This window comes from Oxyura jamaicensis, chromosome 9 (genome assembly GCF_011077185.1).
Source record: "Oxyura jamaicensis isolate SHBP4307 breed ruddy duck chromosome 9, BPBGC_Ojam_1.0, whole genome shotgun sequence".
Lineage (NCBI taxonomy): Eukaryota > Metazoa > Chordata > Aves > Anseriformes > Anatidae > Oxyura > Oxyura jamaicensis.
Window position 1 is genome coordinate 11,470,437 of NC_048901.1, and position 10,583 is coordinate 11,481,019.

Here is a 10,583-nt window from a genome sequence, read left to right on the forward strand (position 1 = left end):
CCGAGGGACTCGGTGCCAGCAGCTGCAGGAGGCTGGGCTCAGGGGTTTTGCCTTCAGGTGTCGAAGGGAGCTTGAGATGTCATGTTTAAACCTTTCCTTACAGCGTGTTTGAATTATATAAACAGAAAAATCTGTGATTTAGAACATGAATGCTGCTTTGGTAAGGTTACAGAAAAAATGTGGTGGGGGAGTTTTGTGTTCAGACAGCACTTCCTGAACCATCCAGGGTCAAAGATTTGGCCAAAGGGTGCGTGTCTGTAGGCGTCCAGGTGGCCACCAAGGTGGGCACCAAGGTGGACATGGGCATGTGTGGCACAGGGCCAGCGGCAGCAGTCCCCTTGGAGCCGTGGTCCCCTCGGAACCACGGTCCCCAGGGCATCAGCCTGCCCCGGGGGGGGGGGGGCCCGAGGCGGGCCCTGTAATGGATCCTCACCGGGCAGTTACCATTTGAAGGCTTTGATCTCCTGCTTCTTGATTTTATTCCAACCCCTCGATTGAATTTCCCTCGTGTAACTGAGCTCCGCTGATACATTCTGGCCATATATAATGGATGGAGGTTGAGTGAGGAAACGCAAACACTGCTGAATATCAGTAACAGACGTGCGGGCGGCGCGGCGGGCCCCGCTGCCCAGGCCCCCTCCCTGCTGGTGCCAGCCCTTGGTAGGGGCTTTATTAGCACGGGCTTTATTTAGCATTACTAAATACTCCCCCGATCCCCCAAACGCCCCTTTTCAGTGGCAGGAACAGAACAGAGCACCAAACCCGCCACCAGCAGAGCGATGGGGCCGTGCCCGCAGCCGTGGGTGTTGCTGTGCGCACACGGGAGCGCGTACGGCCCCTTGCTGGTCCGCAGGCACTCCGGGGATGTGGCAGGACCGGCGCTGCCACCTGATGCCCCCATCAAATATTAACGGGCCGTGGGCTGTGCTCTGCCCAGCCCCAGCCCTGCAGACACGGCAGAGCGGCGCCCCGCTGCCTCTCCTCCCGCCGCGGGCTGCGGGGCTCGGGGGGCACCCACAGCCACAGCCGGACGTTATCTGGGGCTGGATCATCCCTGCTTGACCCGGAGCTGCCACCAAGCAGCGCGGCGGCTTACAGCAGGACGGTAACTGCCAGTTTCTGGATTTCTTCCTTCTCCACGTCGCCCCGTTCCCCCCAAAACCCGTTATCGAAGCGGGCGAGGCCGCCGTATCAGCCGCATCTTTGGCTCTCGCAAAGGCACCCGCAACGGGGGAGGCGGCTGATGCCGGCCGGCACATTTGCTTCACTAATGAGGCTCCTTCTTTTCAAGGGCTTTAAGATAACACCTGGGGGCTGTGAGCAAGCAGCAGCAGGATCCGGTTGCTCGGTTTTTGCCTGGCACAAGGTGCGGGCAGCACCGAGTGCCCAGCTCCATGCCTCCTGGGGCTCACCGGTGCCAGCTCCCCACTGCCACCCTGCAACTGCCAGCAGCAGGTGAGAAACGCCCCTCTCGGCCTGGGGGTGCCCCCGTCACCCCAGGACAACCCCCCCTGGCTGAGCCCCGTCTCCTGCGTGCAGCCCTGTGAGCAGCACCCACGGCGGGCACCCTGCGGCAGCGAGCCCCAAGGTAAGTGGGCAGCCAGTGAGCTGTGTGAATCCACGTGTGGTGGGATCTCCGATCCCTTTTAGAGGTGCTGGATCGGCCCGGCAGAGCCTTTCTCCCCTGGGAGAAGGGACAGAGGGGCAGGGGTGCCAGGGGAAGGGCCAGCAGTGGCAGGGGTGGCCCCAAGGGGCTGTAGACACGGGGGTCCCCTGTGACACGGGCATCACCTGTGTCCCCCAGGAAGAAGGGGGGACCTGGGTCTCTGCATTAAAATGGGTCTCTTCCTCTGCATTAAAAGGAAAAAAATGTCAGGTTTGTCATGGGAGGGCCTTCCCCACAAGAGCCTTCACAGGAGGGAAGGGGGGGTGGGGGGAATTGCCAGGCTTGGGCTCTGCTTTCAGGAGCATTGCCTTTGGTTTGGGATGACCTGGTTTTGCAGCTGGAGCTACCGGTAGCATTTTATCTGGGGAAAAAAAAATAAAAAAAGAAAAAAAAGGAGTAAAAGGGGAACATGAAAAAGTCAGACCAGTTTGCTTTAGTCCTTATGATGAGTGAGCGGTTTAAGCCCCTCCGAATTCAAACAAAATGCTTCATTTCCACCCCTCCCAGAGCCTTAACAGCCTGGGGCAGCCGCTTTCCCTGCATTTCGACTCAGCTTGGCAAGCAGAGGAATGCCGCCCGCTGGCACCCACCCAAGCAGGTCAGGAAAGTGTCTGCGGTGGCCGGGGCCACGCTGGCTCGGCGGGGTGGGAACGCGGCCAGGAGAAGCCTCCCCTGCCCCAGACGGAGGCAGGGAGCCTGCCGAGTGTGGTGGGTTGGCCTCACCCACCACATGCCTTGGCTGTGCCCAGGGGTCAGGCTGGGTTGCAAACCGTGCCCTGGACGTGCGAAAATGCAGGTCTGCCCATGGGGAAAGGCTGTGTTTGTCTAGGAAGAGCCCTCCCGAGCCTGCCCTGCCAGGGGTGATGTGCTGGGCATCACCGCCAGGGCCGCTACCCAGCGATCACCCGGTGGGGTGGGGGGGGACACAGAGGGACTGCGACTCCTCCAAGAAAATCTCCCCTTCTCTGCACTCCTCCAGGTCCACCAGCGAATGAATCCTCCTGCTGGCTGCCCTCTTCAGGACAAGGGGCTCTCTCCCCACAGCACCACCCTCCTCCAGCACATCCTGGCTTCGCCCTGTGGCCTGGGGTCAGAGCCAGGGTCCCCAGGCTGGGGCAGCGCGGCAGCAGCTGAGGGAGCCGCTGGTCCCCCACGCTGCCAGGCCACAAGCGAGCGCATAAACTGCAAGGAGCCAAGGGCTGCGCCACCACATGTTTTCACGGCTTTTCCCAGTTCTCCTCATCCACCCGCGAGCATTGTTCCCTAGAAAGAAGAAATGGCTGTAAATGCTTGCCTACCTTCACGCTCCTGCCAGGCAGGGGATGGGCTGTGCTGACCCTCCCCCTGCCTCCCCAGCAGAGCAGGGATGTGAAGCCCATCCTGCTCTGCTCCCGCTCCCCCATCGCGGCCCCGCACCTCTCCTCCCGGCAGTGACCCGGCCCCGAAGGGGATGCAGCCCAGCAGGTCACCGCTGCCGGAGCTGAAGCTCCGCAAACCCATGCAGCGGGCCAGGATCCCGGCGCCCTTCATCAATCCGGTACGTCAGCTCCATCTGCCACCCGCTGCTTGCATTTCTGCCCTTTCCCTCGGCTCAGAGCCCGCAGGGACCACCCCATGCCCTGGCAGGACCCCCCCAGCGCTGCCGTGCCAGACCCCGTGGATGTGGACACCCTGGTGCCCACGCACGACGAGCGGGGCCGCGCCATCCCCGAGTGGAAGCGGCAGGTGATGGTGCGCCGGCTGCGCGCCCGGCTGGCCGATGAGGTGGAGGTGTGCGACCAGGTACAGCCGGGCTGGGGGTGGGACGCGGCGGGGCCCCGCCGGCACCGCCATCTGACGGGCCTTCTGCCGCAGGAGCCGGGTGCCTGGCGCTTCTCACCATCCCACGAGGCGGTGCTGGGCCCCTTCGGGGAGCTGCTGACAGAGGGGGACCTGCAGCAGCTGGAGTGGGCGGTGGAGAGCCTGCGGCTGCGGCGGCGCGGCGAGGCCTACCAAGGCGAGCTGCAGCGCCTGGCGCAGGAGCTGCGCGCCCTCCTGCCCTCCCCGTTGCTCAGCATCACCGTCCACAGCCCCCCGCCTGCCCCGGGGCAGCCCCTGCCCCTCTGGTGCGGCCGCCTGGCTGGCGTGGTGGGCAGCCTGGCTACGCTGTTGGCCAACGCTGAGGGGGCCCGCGCCACCCCCGCGCCCACCCCGCTGCCTGCCCCGCTGCCCGGAGCCTCCCGGACGCCGGCAGGCAGCCTGGCACAGCGGGAGATCCGGCAGTGTGGGGTGAGCGTCCGCAGCCTGCGCGGCGCCTTCGAGCACCCCGGTGGCAGCGGTGGGGAGAGTGAGCCCGCGGCGGTGGAGGCCGCCAGCGACTCGGGGATCAGCTGCGAGGAAGCGCTCTCGGATGGCAGCGGGTCGCCGGTGCCGGAGTCATCCGGCCTGCGCAAGGAGCGCATCGTGCTGCTCTTCCTGAGCCACTGGAAGCGCTCGGCCGGCGGCCCCAACCCGTGGGCCACGGCCTGCCGGGCGCTGCAGGCCCAGCGGGACGCGGCGGGCGCTCCCAGGGCCGAGGAGGGGCTGAGCAGGGTGGGCCGCCTGTCGCGGCAGAGGAGCGCCATCCAGCAGCTCCTGGGCAGCTGGAGGGACGCGGCTGCACACCCGCCGCCGCCACCACCTCCCATCGGCGGCCCCCGCACCACCCTGTCCCCCGAGCAGTTCGTGCGGCGGGCGGACGGGACACCGGCCGACTATGACAGCCTCACCCTAGACCTCTTCATGCTGGGCTACTTCCGCCTCTTGGAGCAGGACCTGGCCCCTGAGGAGCGCCGGGGCCGGCACCTGCTCTGCTTTGAGGTGTTCGACCACCTGGGCCGGCATGGCTGGGAGGCCGCGCGCGCCTTCCACCGCGCCGTCACTGACGAAATCGCTGCTGGCCGGCGCAGCTGGAAGGACAGCTTCGAGGACATCAAGGCGAGGTATTTCGGTACCACCAAGGGCTCAGCCTGGCTGCCGGGGATGGCCAGGGGGAGCCCCCCGCAGCCCGGTGCCCGCAGGCCAGCCACGGGCACCACCAGGAACGAGGAGATCTGCAGGTGCATCGACCGCAGCTTCGCCTTCTGGAAGGAGAAGGAGGCCGAGATCTTCAGCTTTGAGGAGTGACACCTCCCACCACCCTGCTCCCCCCAGCAATGCCTGTCTGCCCTCCCCATTTGTGTAGGGCTTTTGTCCCGTGGGGGCTTAAATAAAAGCGGTTCAGTTTTGTCTTGAAACAAGCGCTGTGGGGGGAAGGGCTTTCTGAAGGAGCTCAAGAGGTTTTGGGGCGATGGAGAAAGCCTTTGGCCCCGGCCTGAGTGCTCCGATGCTGCCAAGACCCCGTGGGGCACCCCGCGGCCCCGGTGCCAGGCAGGCGGCGACTGGGATTTATCAGCTGCCGCCCGTGGGGGGGTCAGGGCGCGTGCAGCCCTCCGGGGTGAGATAACAGCCTATATTTAACAGCCAGCCCCAGCCGGGAGGGAGGGAGGCAGTGGCAGCAGGTCGAGATGACTGATGGGTTTGGGGGGTGTCTTGTCCCTCGTTACGCACAGCAGTGGTCCCGCTCGCCCGGGGAGGGACATGATCCCCGCATGTACCCTCGGGTGCTGCCGCACGAAGCAGCAAGGCCGTGGGACGAGCAGGCTGGGAGGCTCTGCCCTGACGGTGCCTTTAAGAGCAGATGGCTGGGGAAGAGCAATGTCCCCACGCCAGCTAAAAATACCCCCCTGGCTCAGCCCCCACCACCACCCTGGGTGTCCCTCCCAAGCCCCGGCCACTTCCCTCCCAGCGAGGGCAGCTGGATGGGACACGGCGCGCTCCGAGCGGGGCAAACCCAGGTAGGAGCAGGGCAGCTGTAGGGCTCAGCCCCAATGGAGGCTGCACACCACCCGGGGGGATGTGAGGGGGTGTGGGTGGGAGGGGGCCATCCCCAGAGGCACTGAAGCCTTGCTGGCTGGGCTGGCTGCTTGGGCTGAGCCGCACTGAGAAGGGGGTTTTGTCTCCATGTGCCCCCCCGGGCACCGTAGGGGTGCATCGCAGAGGGTCCCAAGGGGAATGCCCCAAGCTCTGAGCTGAAGCAAGGTGACCCCAGCCCCCAAGCCACCCCATTCCCCGGCTCTCCCTGCCCTCCCTGAAAAATAGGTGGCAGCCCCAGCCGGGCAGCTCAGCACCATGACACGGGGTGGGGAAAACGCAGCCACCGGGGAGCTGCGAGCAGAGGGGGGAGCACAGGGCTCCTGAAATCCCTTCTCCCGCCCCAGCTGACGCCTGTAAATCACACGGGCGACGCGAAGAAGGCGCAGTTGTGCCAGGAAGGAGGCATTCGTCATCGCCTTCTCCTGGCAGGAACGCCCTCGCCACGCTCAGCCCGGGCTCATTCCTCCAGCTGGGACCCGTGGCCGCCCCGGCCGAGCCCAGCGCCATGGTGAGGAACGTGGATGACTTTGATTTCTGCCTGCCGTCGCATGCCCAGGGCGTGCTGGAGGGGCTGCAGCGGCTGCGCACCCACCCCAAGCTGTCGGATGTGCTGCTGCTGGCAGGGGGGAGGGAGTTCCCCTGCCACCGTGGCGTCCTGGCCCTCTGCAGCCACTACTTCCACGCCATGTTCTCCGGAGACTTCGCCGAGAGCATCGCGGCACGCGTGGAGCTGAAGGAGGTGGACCCGGATGCGCTGGAGACGCTGCTGGACTTTGCCTACACGGGGAAGGTCACCATCAACCAGGGCAACGTGGAGGGGCTGATGCGGACGTCCAGCCAGCTCCACTTCCCCGCCATCCAGAAGGCCTGCAGCCGCTACCTGCGGCAGCAGATGGACGCCACCAACTGCCTAGGTATCTGCGAGTTCGGAGAGAGCCACGGCTGCCCCGAGGTGTCCTCCAAGGCCTGGTCTTTCTTGCAGGAGAACTTTGAGGCCGTGTCTCAGCAGGAGGAGTTCCTCCAGCTCTCCAAGGAGAGGTTGGCCGTCTACCTCTCCAACGAGCAGCTGCAGGTGCAGGAGGAGCAGAGCGTGGCCGAGGCCGTGCTGCGCTGGGTGCGCCATGACCCGGGGCCCCGAGCCCAGTTCCTGCCCGAGCTGCTGGAGCTGGCCCACCTGGTCTCGCTGCCGGACCAGTACCTCCAGAACCTGCTGGCTGCCGAGCCCCTCGTCCGCGACTCAGCCGCCAGCAAGGCCCTTGTGGCCCGGTCCCGCGCCGCGGTCAGCAGTGGCGGGGTCTCCACCGCCCCGCAGAAGCTGAGCCCACCGCAGAAGCTGGAGGAGGTGCTGGTGGTGGTGGGCGGCCGGGTGCTGGAGGAGAGTGAGGATGAGGAAGGGGGGCTGGAAATGCCGGCTGCCCCCAGGAACTTTGCCTTCTACAACCCCAAAAGCCGTAAGTGCCAGTGGCAGGAATGGACGGGGTGAATGCACACCCCTGGTGTGTTCATTGCCCCCACTCTGCCCCAAAGACCCCCCTGGCCCCGCTGTGGGACAGACTGGTGGAGGGTTCGGCTCCTTCCCACCGGGCTGAGATGGAGAGAAGCAGCAGGGGGGAAATTCCCACTCCCAAACCATCCATCAGCATGGGGACATTTTGGGGAGAAAGCTTGAAATAGAGCTAGTTGAAAGGTGTGGCCCCTGAGATGCCGCGCCCACCCCCGAGGGACCGGGCGGGATGTCCCCAGCCTGCGAGCGGGGCTCACATCGTGGCTCTGCTGGGTTTCAGGGCAATGGATCGCCCTGCCTGACTTCCCTGACTACAACAAGTGGGGCTTCTCCCTGGTGGCGCTGAACAACGACGTCTATGTCACAGGTAGGTGCTGGTGGGGAGGGTCCAGCATCTCCCCAGGGACCAGGCATGGTGCTGCGATGCGGGCACCGGCCTTGGGCTACCCCCGTCTACCAAGCAAAGCCTTCTCCTTGCTCTTTTTTTCGGGCGAGGGACGTGCTGGGGTGGCTGCTCTTGGCGGGTGTCCAGCCCAAGCCGTGTCCCTCCCCTGCTCCAGGTGGCTCCCGGGGGTCCCAGAACGACACGTGGTCGACAACCCAGGCCTGGCGCTTCTGCCCCAAGGACGGAGCCTGGACACCCATCGCATCCATGCTGCGAGCCCGGACGAACCACACCAGCGCCGTCCTCAACGGCGAGATCTACGTCATCGGGGGTAAGGTGCTGCCGGGGGGCGGGCAGGCGACACGGCGCGGCCCCGGGGGGCTGCAGTGTCCCACCGCCCCGCAGGGACCACGGTGGAGGTGGTGGAGGTGGAGCGCTACGACCCCTACAACCAGAGCTGGTGCGCCATCAGCCCGGCCCTCAAGTACGTCAGCAACTTCGCCGCCACCGGCTGCCTGGGCAAGCTGTACCTCGTGGGCTCCTGCGCCGTCAAGTACAACGCGCTCACCCTGCAGTGCTACAACCCCGTGCGAGGTGAGCGCCTGCCCCAAAGGCACGGGAGCCTCGTCTCAGATGGGGAGCACGGGTGCCGCCCTGCCTGGCTGCTCCGTGCCCTTTCCAACTCCCCTGGAAATAGCCGTGGGGCTGGGGGTGCTTTTTAGGGGGGGGCTGGAGGTACAGCAGCAGCCCAGCCTGCGGTGCGCTCGCCCAGCACGCTGACGGCTGCTCCTTGCAGATCTGTGGAGCGTGATCACGTCCCCCTTCATCCCCAAGTACCTCTCGGCCCCGCGCTGTGCCACCCTGCATGGGCTCATCTACCTCATCGGGGACAACACCAAGAAGGTCCACGTCTATGACCCGGAGGCAAACATCTGGCAGAAGGTACCGGGTGCTCCAGGGGCACGGCCTTCACACCGTGTTCCGATTTTAGGCAGTTCGTGCTTATTTTTCCAGCACCACCCTCCCATGGGGTGTGTGGGGCTGCTGCATGCACAGCCCAGTGGCCCAGTGCCATCCTGCCTGGCCCCCCCGAGCCCCCCATCCCACGGGATCCCAACCCTTGCTTCTGCATGAGCGCAACGTGGGGACGCTGCCAAAAGTTAGGCAGAGTCACGGGTGAGCCGTGGGCCCGGCGGGACCCCGAAGCTCACCGCCCCCAAACCTGCCCATGCCCCCGGCACAGGTGCAGCTCCTGCACACGCTGCATGAGAACGGCGGGATGGTGCCGCTGGGCGACCGGCTCTTCGTCACCGGTGGCCACTGGAAAGGCATGGACGGGGACTACCGGGTGGAGATGGAGGTGTACGACTGCGCCAAGGACCGCTGGACGCGGGAAGGCTCGCTGCCCTGCCTCTGGCTCTTCCACAGCTCCTCCTCCATCTTCATGGACACCTCCAAGTGGACAGAGGCTTTCCAGGGTGACCATGGGTGGTAGGAGCGCCCGCAGCGGTGCCTGTGGTGCCTGCGGGCTCAGCCACAGCCTGGGGGGAGTCGCTCGGGCTCGTGGCCCCGGCAGCACCGTCACCCGGTGAGCTGACCGCTCTGGCTCCCGACCTGGCCCTCCCTGGGGAGGGGAGGTGGGAACACGCTGTCACCACACAGGAAAAGGCTTTTCCTTCCCACCGCACTTTGGCCGGTGATTTTTTTTTAGTTTGTTTTTTAAGGACTGCCTCTTTGCCCTCTGAAATCCCCAAGCTTTTTGTGGTCTTTGGAGGGAGACGCGCGCACCCACCACACCACTGCTTCCCCGTGGCTGCAGCACTGCCTGCAGCCTCCCCTTCCCCATGGCTTTGTTTTCCAGAAGACAAGGGGGATTGGGGTGCAGCTTTCCATCCCGATGCCTCCCCGTGGAAGCTGCACTTCGGCGGCTCCTTCCCAGCTCCGGCGCTTGTTGCCCTGTTCCCGGGCTGAGCGTGAAGCAGCACCGCCCCCGAGGCCAACGCGGCCCCCAGCAGCACGCCGCCGGGCTGCCAGGGTTGTTTTTTCATGAAGCTGTTCCGTGTTGTGGTTGTTGCTTTGTGACCCATTAAACGTGCACAAGGAGGAGCTCTGCGTGTCGGGGTTGGTTGCCCTGCTTCGCTCGGGGCATCCCGAGCACCCTCCCCAGTGGCACAAAACTGCTGCCGGAGCTATTGGGGAGGGGTAAGTGCAGTGCTGGGAAGGGGCTGGAAGCTTGCTCAGCCCCAAGGGGGGCACAGAAGGCTCCTGCACAGCTCCCCCCCCCCCCCCCCCCCACGAAGGGGGGTGGTCCCAGCCCTCACCCCGGTCCCTTGATGGTGCCCAGCCCAGTGGCAGGGCCGAGTTATTTGCAGGAACCCCCCTGCAGACCCCACCCTGCCGAGAACCGCAGGCAAGCTGCTGCCTGGCTGCCACTAGAGCTTCCTGCCCCCCAGCACGCCCTCCCGAGCCCTGCCCGCCGAAGCTAAGATACAACCCACTCCACAGAAATAGTTACTGGCAGTACCACGCCACCAAGTGCCGCGTGCCTCCCCGGAGGCGTGCTGTCAGCACTCTCTCTAAAAGGCAGGAGAGGAGGGCAAGTTCTCCTCCTGAGACCTGTTATCAGGTTTTCTTTGGCCAGGGGCTGAATAAAACCCTGCGTTCTCTCCAAATTCAGCTTGCAGGAGCGTCAGCACACTGCTAACCCGGGCAACTCCCGCGGCGCTCACAGCAGTGCGGCCTCGTGTGGGAACAGGCGTGCAGGGCTGGGAGCAGAACGAGCCGGGAGAGGCGAGCCGGGGCTCCAGCACAAGACGTGGAAGCATTACTGAGTCCACAACAGGGCCATGAGGGGTGAGCAAGGGGCTCGAGCACCTCTGCCATGCAGACAGGCTGAGGGAAGTGGGGTTGTTCTGCCCAGAGAAGGCAAGGCGCCGGGGGGACCTCATAGTGGCCTTCCCGTGCCAAAAGGGGGCTGTATCAGGAACAAGCTCCATCCGCTTTTCCCTGTATCAACAATTAAGATAAAAAAACCTCAAACACTGCTTTCTGCATCAGAGGAAGGCACGCTGCTGCTGCTGCTCTGCAAGCAATGC

The 10,583-nt window shown here is 65.0% G+C and overlaps 2 protein-coding genes across 3 annotated transcripts; both read left to right on the plus strand.

The window, feature by feature from the left end:
• The first annotated feature begins 1,499 nt into the window (after positions 1-1,499).
• ESPNL (espin like) lies at positions 1,500-4,912 on the plus strand. Its single transcript, XM_035334819.1, has 5 exons — positions 1,500-1,588; positions 2,174-2,264; positions 3,098-3,203; positions 3,293-3,448; positions 3,521-4,912. The coding sequence occupies exons 2-5, from the start codon at positions 2,236-2,238 to the stop codon at positions 4,808-4,810; spliced, it is 1,581 nt and encodes a 526-aa protein (XP_035190710.1). The 5' UTR covers positions 1,500-1,588; positions 2,174-2,235; the 3' UTR covers positions 4,811-4,912.
• A 362-nt stretch (positions 4,913-5,274) lies between these two features.
• KLHL30 (kelch like family member 30) lies at positions 5,275-9,594 on the plus strand. 2 transcript variants are annotated; one of them, XM_035335196.1, is made up of 7 exons: positions 5,275-5,520; positions 5,964-7,050; positions 7,384-7,470; positions 7,664-7,819; positions 7,894-8,082; positions 8,285-8,430; positions 8,732-9,594. In XM_035335196.1, exons 1-7 carry the CDS (start codon positions 5,275-5,277, stop codon positions 8,981-8,983), a joined length of 2,163 nt encoding a protein of 720 aa, XP_035191087.1. In that variant the 3' UTR covers positions 8,984-9,594. The 2 variants fall into 2 exon arrangements, with proteins under 2 accessions (XP_035191087.1, XP_035191088.1); XM_035335197.1 differs by having other exon boundaries at positions 5,383-5,520; positions 6,029-7,050.
• The last annotated feature ends 989 nt before the right edge of the window (positions 9,595-10,583 follow it).

What these genes read in the sequence shown, in the direction of transcription:
- KLHL30 (XM_035335196.1), top strand. Translation starts at nt 5,275, where the DNA reads ATGTACCCTCGGGTGCTGCCGCACGAAGCAGCAAGGCCGTGGGACGAG. An exon ending in TCCGAGCGGGGCAAACCCAG is followed by an intron (nt 5,521 to 5,963) that starts GTAGGAGCAGGG and finishes TGTAAATCACAC; the next exon opens with GGGCGACGCGAAGAAGGCGC. An exon ending in GTGCTACAACCCCGTGCGAG is followed by an intron (nt 8,083 to 8,284) that starts GTGAGCGCCTGC and finishes TGCTCCTTGCAG; the next exon opens with ATCTGTGGAGCGTGATCACG.
- ESPNL (XM_035334819.1), top strand. Translation starts at nt 2,236, where the DNA reads ATGCCGCCCGCTGGCACCCACCCAAGCAG. An exon ending in GCTGGCACCCACCCAAGCAG is followed by an intron (nt 2,265 to 3,097) that starts GTCAGGAAAGTG and finishes TCCTCCCGGCAG; the next exon opens with TGACCCGGCCCCGAAGGGGA. An exon ending in AGGTGGAGGTGTGCGACCAG is followed by an intron (nt 3,449 to 3,520) that starts GTACAGCCGGGC and finishes CTTCTGCCGCAG; the next exon opens with GAGCCGGGTGCCTGGCGCTT.